Below are 14,441 nucleotides of genomic sequence, written 5' to 3'. Positions count from 1 at the left end.
CATTGAAACATCTGGACCTAATGGAAAAAGGGTTCTGCAGACACAGAGGAGTCATGAACAGACAGAGAATGAAGGACAGTTGGTAAAAAGGGGGGGGGGGAGCAGGTATCAATTCAAACAAAGGAAGAGCAGGTAGAAGAGCGCAGCAGAGGAATGACTACAACAGAATTAGGGGGACAGCAAGTACAAATCCAAGCGAATGCACAGAGTAACAGTGCTGGGTGTCTAATATTCTTCTTGTATTCACATGTATTCTTCTGTTAGCTAAAACAATGTGTACACACACACACAGCAGTAGGTAGTGTATGTAAATGTTCATCATACTCTCTACATCTGTCTTTTGGATCCTACAATTCCATATCTGTCTGAAGTTCCACTTAGCTAAATGTTGTGCCACCACAGAAATGTCTGCCTAGAGTTGGCATTCTGATTTAAGGGGAAAATTGAAAATCAATCATCCAAGAGTAAGAGACTTTTTAAACAATTGAAGAGGAAAAGGCAGGCCCAAATGAAAGAGGAAGAAGCTGAAGCCTGCTCTTCCACATTAGACAGATAATCATCCAAACAATAAGTTATAGTTTTAAAGTATTGAAGTCCAGAAGGTAGCAACATCTATTAGAACCAGATGACGCTCCATTTGTTTACCCAATCATTAGGTCTGTCTTGTCTTTGCTCACAATAATCAGGCCTTTTTAGTGGGGGTTAAGGAAACCAATATGTAATTTGGGTGAACTAACACTACTGTAGAAGTGACAGGGAAACTCCACTGAATTTGAGAACCTCAGAGTAGCATAAATGATTGATACAATCCAATGATTGTAGTTGGATTAGCTAAATTCAGCCTCTTTGCCCAACTGTAGTAAAGCATGGATTATTTTTTGTTGTTGATTTGACTGTTGTGATTCAACTAGAGCTCAGCCTGCACAACTTATACATGTTTACTGTATGTGACAGATGGAGTATCAAATGTGCCACTGTTCACCAGCAATCCAGATCTATCATGGACCACAAAGGGTGGCCTTAGAACTTTACAAGAAAGCATCAGCTCACATCATTCATCCCGGCCCAAAGGGGAATTCCATTGGCCTTTTACCCATGCTTACCAAAAATTCACAAGAGACAAATACAGATAGTTGGACCAAATGCTCGATCATTGTCCCACCATCATACTCATCTTGTATAAGATACTGGTTGTCAAAGATACAGGTGTCAGGATAGTGTATTGGAGGCGAAGTCAAGTGCAGGAGAGCAAATATTATGAACAGGCACACTTTTATTATAGTTCCAAAAAACAAGAGCACTACATGAAACAAACAGACCATAAAAGTAGAACGCGTAAATTAACACTACCTAAAATGAAAACAATTACACACAAAACATGATGGGAAACAGAGAGTTCAATACAAGTAGCTTAATTGGGGAAATGAAAACCAGGTGTGTATGGAAACAAGACAAGACAAATGGATATATGAAAAATGGAACGGCGACGGCTAGAAAGCCGGTGATGTCGATCGCCGAACGTCGCCCGAACAAGGAGAGGGGCGTGACAACAGGAACCAAAAATATATGTTTTCCCCATTAGGTTATATTACATTTCTAGTCAGACTGCATTCAACATTGTATAAAGTATAAATAAATATAGCAATTATGTAATATCAGATTGCTTATTTGATAAGTGTAATAACCATTGAGAAAACGCTTGTGATATTTTCATGGGCATTATTACCAGCATATGGCAAAATAAAATGTAAATTGCTGCATATGGCCCCAGGGGGCATGATAATAACAATGACATTCCTGAACGTGTCTAAGTATGACATCATGACAGAATTTGAAAACACTGAGACTGGCAACGACAGATGTGACAACGAGATGTTTCTGCAAATTAAACATTAATTGTGCTTTGGTAAAATATGAAATAAGATGGTCACTATCTACCTACCCTTAAAGTCGAAGTTTACAGATTTTACAAGGTGCACTCAACAACCAACAGTTCCCCAACTGAACTCTGCCCCCAATAGACATGACAAGCAGCAAAGGTGAGGTGGAAATAGAAGGTTGAATGACAAACTCACTTGTCCAGAACGAAGTAGAGGTCAAAGCCCCCGAAGCAGGATGGTTCACCCTGACCTCTGTCCTGGTTGTGCCAAGCGTTACCAGCTGTCAGCACCACCAGCGCACTTACAGCACCAAGCAGCACTGGTAACCAGGAGCCTCTGCACCCATATAAATACATGATTCCAGTTTGGAGGCTATTTCACATGAGAGGAAGATTAACAACCACCTTGGAAAACAAGTGGAGAACAAAGGATTCCTTATTTCTGTATCTTCATTCAATATTCTTCAGCATTGAACATAACTAATCCAGAAGGGTGAAGTGGAAGGCAGAGAATGTACTGATGCTATGAATCCAGTCTGTCTCAATTGAGTCAGGAGGCTCTCATCACTGGCTCGGGAACAAGCACAGGCTACACACACATGCACTGAGCCTCACGGCAGCACACTCCTCTTATCTCGCCTTTTTCTTTTGCTCTTTTCATACTGTTGGGAAGTAGGACAGTGGAAGTGTATTCCAGGCAGCTCCAGAGAAACCTATGTAATTGTGTCTAACTTAAAGCCTCCTTCCACGACTCACTGACTTTCTTTTCCTTTTTTCTCATGGTTGAGGCAATAATGAAGACAGAGGTGAGAGAAAGACAAACTATCCCCTTCTACTGCCATCTAGTGGTGTCAATCACTACCAGGAGCTCATCAGATCAAATCAAATCTAATTGTATTTGACACATGCACTAAATACAACAGGTGTAGACTTTACCATTCAGTGCATGTGACAAATACAGTTTTATTTGATATTCTCCTGGTATGGAACCTTGTCATACTGACTGTCACCACTAGATGGCTTATTTGTCTTTCTGAGAGTTTCAGTCTGTTTACCTGAGGAGTGAGTATACTATAAACCAGCATAAATATACTGATTTTAACTTTTTAATGTGTAGAAAGATAACCTTGAAATGGGCATGGTCTAATTGATTTAACAAACGAAAAAACATTTAATCAATCTTAAAATCAATTGTTATTTCTGGTTGCTATGTAGTAAACCCCTCTAAACTTCAAACCTGTTACATTCCGTTTCTTCTGCATTGGGAATAGATTAACTAAAAATATCATAACCACAAAGCAAATATGTCAATGACCTGAAATAAACACTGTCAGTAAAGGTTGTTTAAACTTTTGGGGAAATTTGAATGAAAGGTCCATTATGCAACACTGCAACCTTGCAAACAGCCATTTTAAGTCGTTTATTTACTGGCTTAAACTAGACCTTACAAAAACACTCTCCCATCTTTGTGTATTGATATTTTTCCGGCAGTAAATGACAGTTAACATCTATCATGATGTTCTTGAAGTAAATAAAGTATGGACACCCTAAGGTGAGGTGCTGAGTAACAGAGGATGATCTTTACAAATGAAACAGAAAGTTGCACACTAACACGTATCTTTATTTTTAATTTGTATCATGATGTTTTTACCATTTCATTTCAACCAATCCAATTCGTCAGACACCAGAACATTCACATTTAACACAAAGTAAGCTGACAACATATTTTATTCATTGTATACTGAGAACACAGCGAAGTAAACAATTCACTTCCCCACAGAGCCGAAGATAGGGCATGAAATGGAGGGATCCCTCTTCTTAACCACCTTGAATTCACATGCCTTTTGGTCCCACTCCTTCATGCAATCATCAGGAAAATCTAAAGGAGTTGCATACCTGCAATCAAACAATCAACAAATAAGTTTGTTGTGTAAATCAATAGATAGAATTTCACTCATCCAGTCTATTAATAAACCCCTGAGAAACCGTGTGTGGATATTTTGAGAAGATAACAATGGGCAGTATATTCTTTTAGTGTGATAGATACAGACTGGGAAGGCTGAGGGCATTTTGTAGGTGATAGTATAAAGTTGTACCCCGAGCAGCATGAATTACAAGTGCAGTCCATGCAATCACTGTTCCTCCAGCTGGAACCAATAGGATGCCATGTCTCATCTTTGTCATCACGACAATGGGTGATCATGCCTAAACAAGAAAATAGCATAGCATACTGTATATGTTTATTGACTTTTTCAATGTGCATGTGTATTTGATGTAGCCTGCGCATCATTCTTTTTAGCCAACATTCCACTCCTTAGCAATCCTGTTATTTGCAAAGAGACTGGCCTTTCTTTAATCTTCAAATATCACCATTCTGTCATTAATGAGCTTGAGGAGATCAGGGGATTTGATTCTGATTTGGTAACCCCCATAGCTATCATCAATCATAAATTTATGCAAATTGGAACTCTATCTCTATTTTTCTCCACAGATGGATGTTCCAGTGTTGGTGTATGGTTGCTAAGCAACCATTTTTGTTGTCCAGACAAAAACCAGTCTATCAAAAATTGCTAGCTCAAGTCTAAATTCTCAAACGGTATATACTGAACACAAATATAAACGCAACATGTGAAGTGTTGGTCCCATGTTTCCTGAGCTGAAGTAAAAGATCCCAGGAATAAGCACAAAAGCTAATTTCTCTCCAATTTTGTGCACAAATCTGTTTACATCCCTGTTAATGAGCATTTCTCATTTGCCAAAATAATCCATCACCTGACAGGTGTAGCATGTCAAGAAGTTGATTAAACAGCATGATCATTTCACAGGTGCACCTTGTGCTGGGGACAATAAAAGGCCCTCTACAAGGTGCAGTTCTGTCACAACACAATGCCACAGATGTCTCAAGTTTTGAGGGAGCATGCTATTGGCATGCTGACTGCAGTAATGTCCTACAGAGCTGTTGCCAGATAATTGAAGGTTCATTTCTCTACCAGGTCATATGCTGCATCAGATGACCTGGCCTCCACAATCACACAACCTCAACCCAATTGAGGTGGTTTGGGATGAGTTGGACCACGAAGGGAAGGAAAAGCAGCCAACAAGTGCTCAGCATATGTGGGAACTCCTTCAAGACTGTTGGAAAAGCATTCCAGGTGAAGCTGGTTGAGAGAATGCCAAGAGTGTGCAAAGCTGTCATCAAGGCAAAGGGTGGCTACTTTTAAGAATACACATTTTTGGTTACATGATTCCATATGTGTTATTTCATAGTTTTGATGGCTTCAGTATTATTCTACAATGTAGAAAATAATAAAAAATAAAGAAAAACCCTTGAATGAGTAGGTATGCCCAAACTTTGACTTGTACTGTATATTTTAGGAACTTACTAAACTTACTATTGAAAGTAAGAATAGTAGAATACACCAGGTGTAATTTCGAAATTTAGTTGTGTATCAGCACTTTTTGTCTTGTTATTTCAGTCACAGACAGTCACTCAATTAGCCATGTCAGCTAACAATTTTTAGATTGGTAGTTAGTCTAATCAGCCATCTTAACTTGTAGTAATCATGGCCAAATCCCGACTTGGGACGCATTGATTTTGTTAGTCATTTTCACTCAGATATCATATTAACATGGATACAAAATGTGTAGAATTGCAGGAAATTATCTTTGAAACTGCTAAAAATGCTCTCAACCACCAGAAAATGTGTTGTAAAACTGAAAAAAATGTCTCTCTGCCCAATTGCAAAATTAGTATAATTGCATTGTTATAAAATTGCTACGTTTTTTCTCCCACACATGGTAAAATGTGTAGAATTGCAGAAAACATACTTTATTCCCCATGGCAAAATTTGTAGAGTTGCAGGAAATTAGCTTTAAAAACCCCAAAAGACTAAGCCTCAAAATACAACAACTTGCTTAGCTAACCGCTAATTTTGCACGCCCAATTTTTCAGTTTTTGATTTGTTAAAAAAGTTTGAAATATCCAATAAATGTCGTTCCACTTCATGATTGTGTCCCACTTGTTGTTGATTCTTCACAAAAAAATACAGTTTTATATCTTTATGTTTGAGGCCTGAAATGTGGCAAAAGGTCGCAAAGTTCAAGGGGGCCGAATACTTTCGCAAGGCACTGTATATAGTGTGTGTGCATGTGTATGTGAGTGAGAGAGGGGGGGGGGGGGGGGGGTAATAGTCTTTTTCTTTACCTGGCTTCACGGTCATAGGCTTCATGTAGCAAAAAGCATGGAACAGTGGAAGCAGCACACACAAAATTAAGGCTAGAGCCAAGGACTTCTTCACAGGGAAAAGAGAGGGAAACATATGTTATTGAGGGGAATAAACAGCCATTGGCCTGGCGTTGAACCTTCAAAACAATTCTAGATAAACAACTATCAAAACCAAACTGACACATTTCTACATTTTGAGCTTATCATTGACCCTACCCTAGGTTATACAATAACGTAATATTTGTACAATGCCCTCCTCTACTATGTAATTTAAATCCACCATCCATTCCGACTTAAAACACATATGTGGGGGTGTTCAAAAGATTCATTTTGCCAGCATTATTTATTATGTCCACATTGTGATAAAATTATAAAATGTGCAACTGAAACCCCATCACCTATTTGTCATTAGGAGTTAGAACAAGAACACAGCTTCATCAACCAAATTCAAGGACGGTTCCAGCTCCTCCAAATTCCTACTAACTTGAACATATCATGCCAAATTTTAAGAAACTTACCATAATTCACAAGAATGTAGACTGGATACTAAAGTAATTCTAGGGATCTTTCAGGGTAGTGAACTTCACAGGCTTGTGGGTCTTTTGGATGTAGTTTACCTTTGGAATTCAACAAGGGCTGGGTCAAACACTGTCAGTAAATGGTGCACGTGACTTTTGGTAAATCAGAATTTAAGGTCCTCTACGCAACAAAGCAACATAAAAGTAGCCCTTAGTGTGTATGATATTTAGTTGTAAAATTAATTCAGAGAAAAAATATATAAAAATATATAATTTATTGGACATATTTTGAAGCTATGAAGTTCCTTGTTTACTGGCTCAACCCAGACTTTACAAATACACACAAATGTTTTGTTCTTCTATTCTCATGGGGACCTAAAATGTATTTCCATTCAAACTTCTACTCCTATTAATCCTAAACCTAACCCGTACCCTAATCTTAACACCTAACCCTGAAGCTAACTCCTCCTGTGTTTACTCTTTCCCCATCCCCACCCCTTTATTTAATTCTAAAGGTGAATTAGCAGTTCCAAAATACCCATTATTTAAAAGCATGTACTTCCCTACAAGAACTCCTGTAGAATTACATTACAATCCAGTCTACATTGGTGTGAATCATGGTAGGTAATTTTGCATGTTACGTTTTCAGGATATTGAAGGTGAAGGCCTTATATTTGGTTGATTTTCCATGATATGTAACAACACCAGAAGCTGTGTTCCTGCTAATTTACTGTAATTTACTGTAACTCCAGTAACATACAGTGCATTCGGGAAGTATTCAGACCCCTTGAGTTTTTTTTAACATAAGTATTTAGACCCTTTACTCAGTACTTTGTTGAAGCACATTTGGCAACGATTCTTAGGTATGACGGTACAATCTTGGCACAACTGTATTTGGGTTTTTTCCCATTCTCTGCATATCCTCTCAAGCTCTCTTCGGTTGATGGGGAGCGTTGCTGCACAGCTATTTTCAGGTCTCTCCAGAGATGTTCGATCGGGTTCAAGTCCGGGCTCCATCTGGGCCACTCAAGGACATTCAGACTTGTCCTGAAGCCACTCCTGCATTGTCTTGGCTGTGTGCTTGGGGTCGTTGTCCTCTTAGAAGATGAACCATCGCCCCAGCCTGAGCGCTCTGGAGCAGGTTTTCATCAAGGATCTCTCTGTACTTTGCTCTGTTCATATTTCCCTCGACCCTGACTAGTCTCCCAGTCCATGCCACTGAAAAACATCCCCACAGCATGATGCTGCCACCACCATGGTTCACCGTAGGGATGGGACCTGGTTTCCTCCAGACGTGACACTTGAAATTCAGGCCAAAGAGTTTAATCTTGGGTTCATCAAACCAGAGAATCTTGTTTCTTTAGGTGTCTTTTGGCAAACTCCAAGCAGGCTGTCATATGTATTTTACTGAAGAGTGGCTTCCATCTGGCCACTCTACCACAAAGGCCTGATTGGTGGAGTGCTGCAGAGATGGTTGTCCTTCTGGATGGTTCTCCCATCTCCACAGAGGAACTCTGGAGCTCTGTCAAAGTGAACATCGGGTTCTTGGTCACCTCCATTCCAGTGTTAATTGCTAAATTGTAATTATTTCGCCACTATGGTCTATTTATTGCCTTACCTCCTTACTTCATTTGCACACACTGTATACAGATTGTCTATTGTGTTATTGACTATATGATTGTTTATTCCATGTGTAACTCTGTGTTGTTTTTTGGTCACACTGCTTTGCTTTATCTTGGCCAGGTCACAGTTGTAAATGAGAACTTGTTCTCAACTTGCCTACATGGTAAAATAAAGGTGAAATAAATAAATAAATAAGAATAAGAAATAAAAGTGACAAGTAATTAAAGAGCAGCAGTAAAGTAACAATAGCGAGACTATATACAGGTGGGTACCGGTACAGAGTCAATGTGCGAGGGCACTGGTTAGTTGAGGTAATATGTACATGTAGGTAGAGTTATTAAAGGGACTATGCATAGACGATAACAACATAGAGTAGCAGCAGTGTAAAAGAGGGGGAGAGGGGAGGGCAATGCAAATAGACTGGGTAGCTGTTTGATTAGATGTTCAGGAGTCTTGTTGCTTGGGGTTAGAAGCTGTTTAGAAGCCTCTTGTACCTAGACTTGGCCTTCCGGTACTGCTTGCCATGGCGTAGCAGAGATAACAGTCTATGACTAGGGTGGCTGGAGTCTTTGACAATTTTTAGGGCCTTCCTCTGACACCGCCTGGTATAGAGGTCCTGGATGGCAGGAAGCTTGGCCCCAGTGATGTACGGGACCGTTCTCTTTACCCTCTGTAGTACCTTGCGGTCGGAGGCCAAGCAGTTGCCATACCAGGCAGTGATGCAACCAGTCAGGATGCCCTCGATGGTGCAGCTGTAGAACCTTTTGAGGATCTCGGGACCCATGCCAAATCTTTTTAGTCTCCTGAGGGGGAATAGGTTTTGTTAATAGGACCATGTTAGTTTGTTGGTGATGTGGACACCAAGGAACTTGAAGCTCTCAACCTGCTCCACTGCAGCCCCGTCGATGAGAATGGGGGCGTGCTTTTTTTTCCTGAAGTCCACAATCATCTCCTTTGTCTTGATACCATTTGAAAGGAAACACTTTGAAGTTTGTGGAAATGTGAAATTAATGTAGGAGAATATAACATATTATATCAGGTAAATGTCACGCATGCTCCCGCTCCCCCTCTCTGGCGCTCGAGGGTGCCAGGCTTCCCATCATTACGCACACCTGTCACCATCATTACGCACATTACTTCTCGTCTCCTAGCGTCTGTCCTCACAGTAAAATATTATACTGTGCAAACAAGAAAACATGCGTTTTCAAAAAATGTTTTGTTCCCTCATCTTTGAAATGCAAGAGAAAGGCCATATTTTTAGATAGGATGCAGCAGTGTGTGTGCAATGTTTCAGACTGATCCAGTGAAGAATTACATTACTGCACAATATTTTGTATTGTGTCTGCTAGAAGTTTGCCCAAATGTACCTAATTGGTCAATTGATACACTTTCAAGTACATAACTATAGAGAACATACAAAATAGCTATGGTAATAAATAATTCAAGTTTACACGCTCCCGGGAATGTCATACATGATGGATCATTCGCTTATACACTAACTTTCAGACATCTAGATGGCCGGGCGAGGTGCGTGTGGATCCAGAGACAGCAGTGGGGTCAAACTGTAGGCGCCAGTTCCTACATTTGAACATAAACATTTATTTTATCAAACAAAACAATGCTAGATTTTATCTCTGGGGCTCTCAGGATGACAAATCAGAGCAAGATTACTGAACGTAAGTACATTATTTACCTTCAGAGGTGAATGTATCAAAACAGTTGCCGTGATACAAGTTTTTTGTTGTTGTACACTCTCCTTAAATGCCATGGTATTTTTAAACTAAACTAACTACTGTTAATTGGACACTGCAGTTAAATTAACAATAATTTAAGCTTTCTGCCCATTTAAGACATGTCTATGTCCTGGAAAGTTGGCTGTTGTATACTACTTCATGCTAGTCACATTAGCGTACGTTAGCAACAGCCGTCCTGGTTTAGGGACACCAATGCCTTAGAGGTTAAAGCACCTTTGGCAGCAATTATAGCCTCAAGTCTTCTTGGGTATGACGCTACAAGCTTGGTACCCCTGTATTTGGGGAGTTTGTCCCATTCATCTCTGCAGATCCTCTCAAGCTCTGTCAGGTTGGATGGCGAGCGTTGCTGCACAGCTATTTTCAGGTCTCTTCAGATATGTTCGATCTCCCAATTCCTGCCGCTGAAAAACATCCCCGCAGCATGATGCTGCCTCCACCATGCTTCACCTTAGGGATGTTGCCAGGTTTCCTCCAGACATGACGCTTGACATGCAGGACAAATAGGTCAATCTTGGTTTCATCAGACCAGAGAATCTTGTTTCTCAGGGTCTGAGAGTCCTTTAGCAGCTTTTTGACAAACTCCAAGTGGGCTGTCATGTGCCTTTTACTGAGGAGTGGCTTCCATCTGGCCACTCTACCATAAAGGCCTGATTGGTGGAGTGCTGCAGAGATGATTGTTTTTCTGGAAGGTTCTCCCATCTCCAAAGAGGAATTATGGGGTATTGTGTGTAGATTGATGATGGAAAAAAAAGATTTGATCAATTTTAGAAAAAGCTGGTAACATAACCAAATGTGTAAACGTCAAAGGGTCTGAATACTTTCCGAATGCACTGCAAGTAGCCTAATGGGGTTTCATTTTGATATGATAATGTGGACATAAAAAAAAATCACCTTTGTTTAAGTCTGAATGGATGTTGGATTTAAATGACACAATAGAGAAAAGACATCTGAAAAATAAAGTTACCGGTATTTATTTTCTAGAGTAGGGTCAATTAACTATTATTTTAACATGTTTAAATGTGTCAGTTCTAGTTCTTTATCTTCAATGTTTAGAAGGTTCAACTGTAGACCAATGGCTTGTTTATTCCCCTCAATAACATACGTTTTCCCTCCCTTCTCCCTGTGAAGAGGTCCTTGGCCATAGCTTTAATTCTGTGTGCACTACTTCCACTGTTCCATGCTTATTGCTACAGGAAAGCTATGACTTCTGACCCGGGTAAAGTAAAAGACTAAGCTAACCACCTTCATAAACACAAACATTTTTTAATTACGCTAGTACATTGAAAAAGACAACAAACCTACACAATATGTTAAATTGTTTTCTTGTTCAGGCAAAACCCATTGTCGTGACGACAAGGACAAAACATGGCATCCTGCTGGTTCCCGCTGGAGGAACAGTGATTGCATGGACTGTGATTGTTTAGAATGCTGCCAGGAGTAAGTACAGTAAACACAGCCTTATTCTAGCACCCACCAAATGCATGGTCTATGTGGCCCTCAGCCTTCCCAGTCTGTATCTATCACACTAAAGGAATATACTGCCCATTGTTATCTTCTCAAAATATCCACACAAGGTTTCTCAGGGGATTATTAATAGACTGGGAGAGTGAAATTCTATTGACACAACAAAATGATTTGCTGATGTTGATTGTTTGATTGCAGGTATATGACTCCCGTAGATTTTCCTGATGATTGCATGAAGGAGTGGGACCAAAAGGCATGTGAATTCAAGGTGGTTAAGAAGAGGGATCCCTCCATTTCATGCCCTATCTTCGGCTCTGTGGGGAAGTGAATTGTTTACTTCGCTGTGTTCTCAGTATACAATGAATGAAATATGTTGTCAGCTTACTTTGTGTCAAATGTGAATGTTCTGGTGTCTGACAAATTGGATGGGTTGAAATGAAATGGTAAAAACATCATGATACAAATTAAAAATAAATATACGTGTTAGTGTGCAACTTTCTGTTTCATTTGTAAAGATCATCCTCTGTTACTCAGCACCTCACCTTAGGGTGTCCATACTTTATTTACTTCAAGAACATCATGATAGATGTTAACTGTCATTTACTGCTGGAAAAATATCAATACACAAAGATGGGAGAGTGTTTTTGTAAGGTCTAGTTTAAGCCAGTAAATAAACGACTTAAAATGGCTATTTGGAGTGTTGCACCGTTGCATAATGGACCTTAAATTCAGATGTCCCCCTGAAGTCCACACACAACATTTACTGACAGTGTTTGTTTCAGGTCATTGACTTATTTGTTATGTGGTTATGAAATGTTTAGTTAATCTATTCCCAATTTAGAAGAAACTGAACGTAACAGGTTTGAAGTCCAGAGGGGTTTACTACAAAGCATAATCAATGAGTTAGCCAGCTAACTTTGATAAGCAACCAGAAATGACAATTAATTTAATTGATTAAAAAAGCTAAAGGTACATGTCTTTTCGTTTGTTAAATCAGTTAGACCATTACAAGCCTATCTTTCTTCACAATAAAAATTAATTCAGTATATTTACGCAAGTTAGCTGGCTAACCTTTATGCTGCTTTATAGTGTACTCCTCAGGTAAACAGACTGAAACTCTCAGAAAGACAAACTATCCATCTAGTGGTGACAATCAGTGTGACAAGGTTCCATACCAAGAGCTCATCATATCAAATAAAATACAATGTTATTTTTCACATGCACCGAATATAACAAGTGTAGACTTTACAATAAGCATATCAGGTAAAGTCTAAACCTGTTTTATTCGGCGCACGTGACAAATAAAATGTGATTTGACTTGATCTTATGAGCTCCTGTTATAGAACCTTGTCACACCGATTGTCACCAATAGATGGCAGTAGAAGGGAATGGTTTGCCTTTCTTTCACCTCTGTCTTCATTACCTCTTCAACCATGTGAAAAAAAGAAAATAAAGTCAGAGTTGTGGATGGAGACTTTAAGTTAGACACAATTACATATGTTTCTCTGGAGCTGCCTGGAATACACTTCCCCTGGTCCTACTTCCCAACAGTAAGAAAAGAGCAAAAGAAAAGAACAAGATAAGAGAAGTGCGCTGCTGTGAGGCTCAGTGCATGTGTGTGTAGCCTGTGCTTGTCCCCGACCCAGTGATGAGAGCCTCCTGACTCAATTGAGACAGACTGGATTCATAGCAACAGAGCATTCTCTGCCTTCCACTGCAGCCACTGCACCCTTTCGGATAACTTCTATTCAATGCTGAAGAATACTGGATGAAGACACAGAAATAAGGAAGTGCAGAGGCTCCTGGTTAACAGTCCTGCTTGGTGCTGTAAGTGTGCTGGTGGTGCTGACAGCTGGTAACGCTGGGCACAACCAGGAGCCTCTGCACCCATACAAAGACATTATTCTAGTTTGGAGGAGCCATTTCATGTGTGAGGAAGAATAACACCACCTTGGAAAACAAGTGTAGAAAAAACAATTTGAATGTTCAAAATGGCGCCGGAGAGGATAGCTGCTGTTTTACGGGGCTCCTAACTATTTGTGCTATTTTGTGGGCGTTTTTCAGCATTGTTTGTAACTTATTTTGTACATAATGTTGATGCTACCGTCTGTTATGACCAAAAATAGCTTTTGGATATCAGAACAGCGATTACTCACCTCTAACTGGACAAAGATTTTTCTTTAATGTTGCTCCCAGACAAGGCCCAAATCCCCGTCATTCGCAACAAGAAAAGAAGGAGATAAAGTGGGAGCAGATCAGGGTGCCTTGTAAGAATTCATCAGCAAGTGGGTGACCCACCTCTCCCATCCGTTCTATTGGCCAACGTGCAATCACTGGAGAATAAACTGGATGATCTCTGTTCGAGACTATCCTACCAACGGGACATTAAAAACTGTAATATCATATGTTTCATCGAGTTGTGGCTGAAGGACGACACGGATAATATACAGTTGGCTGGCTTTCCGTGCATCGGCAGGACAGAAAAGCTACGTCCGATAAGATGAGGGGTGGGGGTGTGTGTGTCTATTTCTCAATAATAGCTGTTGCGCATTGTCTAATATTAAGGGAGTCTTGAGGTATGGCTTGCCTGAGTACCTCATGATAAGCTGTAGACCGAACTATCTACCAAGAGAGTTTTATCTATATATTTCATAGCTTCCTATTTACCACCACAAACCGATGCTGGCAATAAGAACGCACTCAATGAGCTGTATAAGGCCATAAGCGAACAAGAAAATGCTTATCCAGGAGCAGTGCTCCTAGAGGCATGGGCTCTTTAATGAAGATGAAAATAAAAACTGTAGACCACTTTTACTCCTCACACAGAGATGCGTACAAAGCTCTCCCTCGTCCTCCATTTGGCAAATCTGATTCTATCCTCCTGATTCCTGCTTAAAAGCTAAAACTAAAGCAGGAAGGACCAGTGACTCGCTTAATACGGAAATGAAGTGGTCAATTACGCGAATGCTACGCTATAG

At 40.0% G+C, this 14,441-nt stretch overlaps 1 protein-coding gene and 1 long non-coding RNA gene across 2 annotated transcripts in view; one reads left to right on the top strand and one right to left on the bottom strand.

The window, feature by feature from the left end:
* LOC135541460 (anthrax toxin receptor 1-like) overlaps window positions 1-7,054 on the bottom strand; it is a 52,629-nt gene extending 45,575 nt beyond the window's left edge. The window contains exons 1-4 of the mRNA XM_064967754.1: window positions 6,623-7,054; window positions 6,084-6,171; window positions 3,976-4,084; window positions 2,076-3,775 (exon numbers count right to left, since the gene is read on the bottom strand). Of these exons, the coding sequence (XP_064823826.1) occupies window positions 2,076-2,236 (161 nt within the window). The 5' untranslated portion in view covers window positions 2,237-3,775; window positions 3,976-4,084; window positions 6,084-6,171; window positions 6,623-7,054. The remainder of the gene's footprint in view (window positions 1-2,075; window positions 3,776-3,975; window positions 4,085-6,083; window positions 6,172-6,622) is intronic.
* Window positions 7,055-7,121: 67 nt separating this feature from the next.
* Window positions 7,122-11,957, top strand: LOC135541459 (uncharacterized). The gene is made up of 4 exons (XR_010455970.1): window positions 7,122-7,242; window positions 11,128-11,215; window positions 11,331-11,436; window positions 11,662-11,957. It is a non-coding gene; the product is annotated as an uncharacterized LOC135541459 (long non-coding RNA).
* The last annotated feature ends 2,484 nt before the right edge of the window (window positions 11,958-14,441 follow it).

Source organism: Oncorhynchus masou, chromosome 1 (assembly GCF_036934945.1).
Source record: "Oncorhynchus masou masou isolate Uvic2021 chromosome 1, UVic_Omas_1.1, whole genome shotgun sequence".
Classification (NCBI taxonomy): Eukaryota; Metazoa; Chordata; class Actinopteri; order Salmoniformes; family Salmonidae; genus Oncorhynchus; species Oncorhynchus masou.
This window is presented reverse-complemented; position numbering and strand designations above follow the sequence as displayed.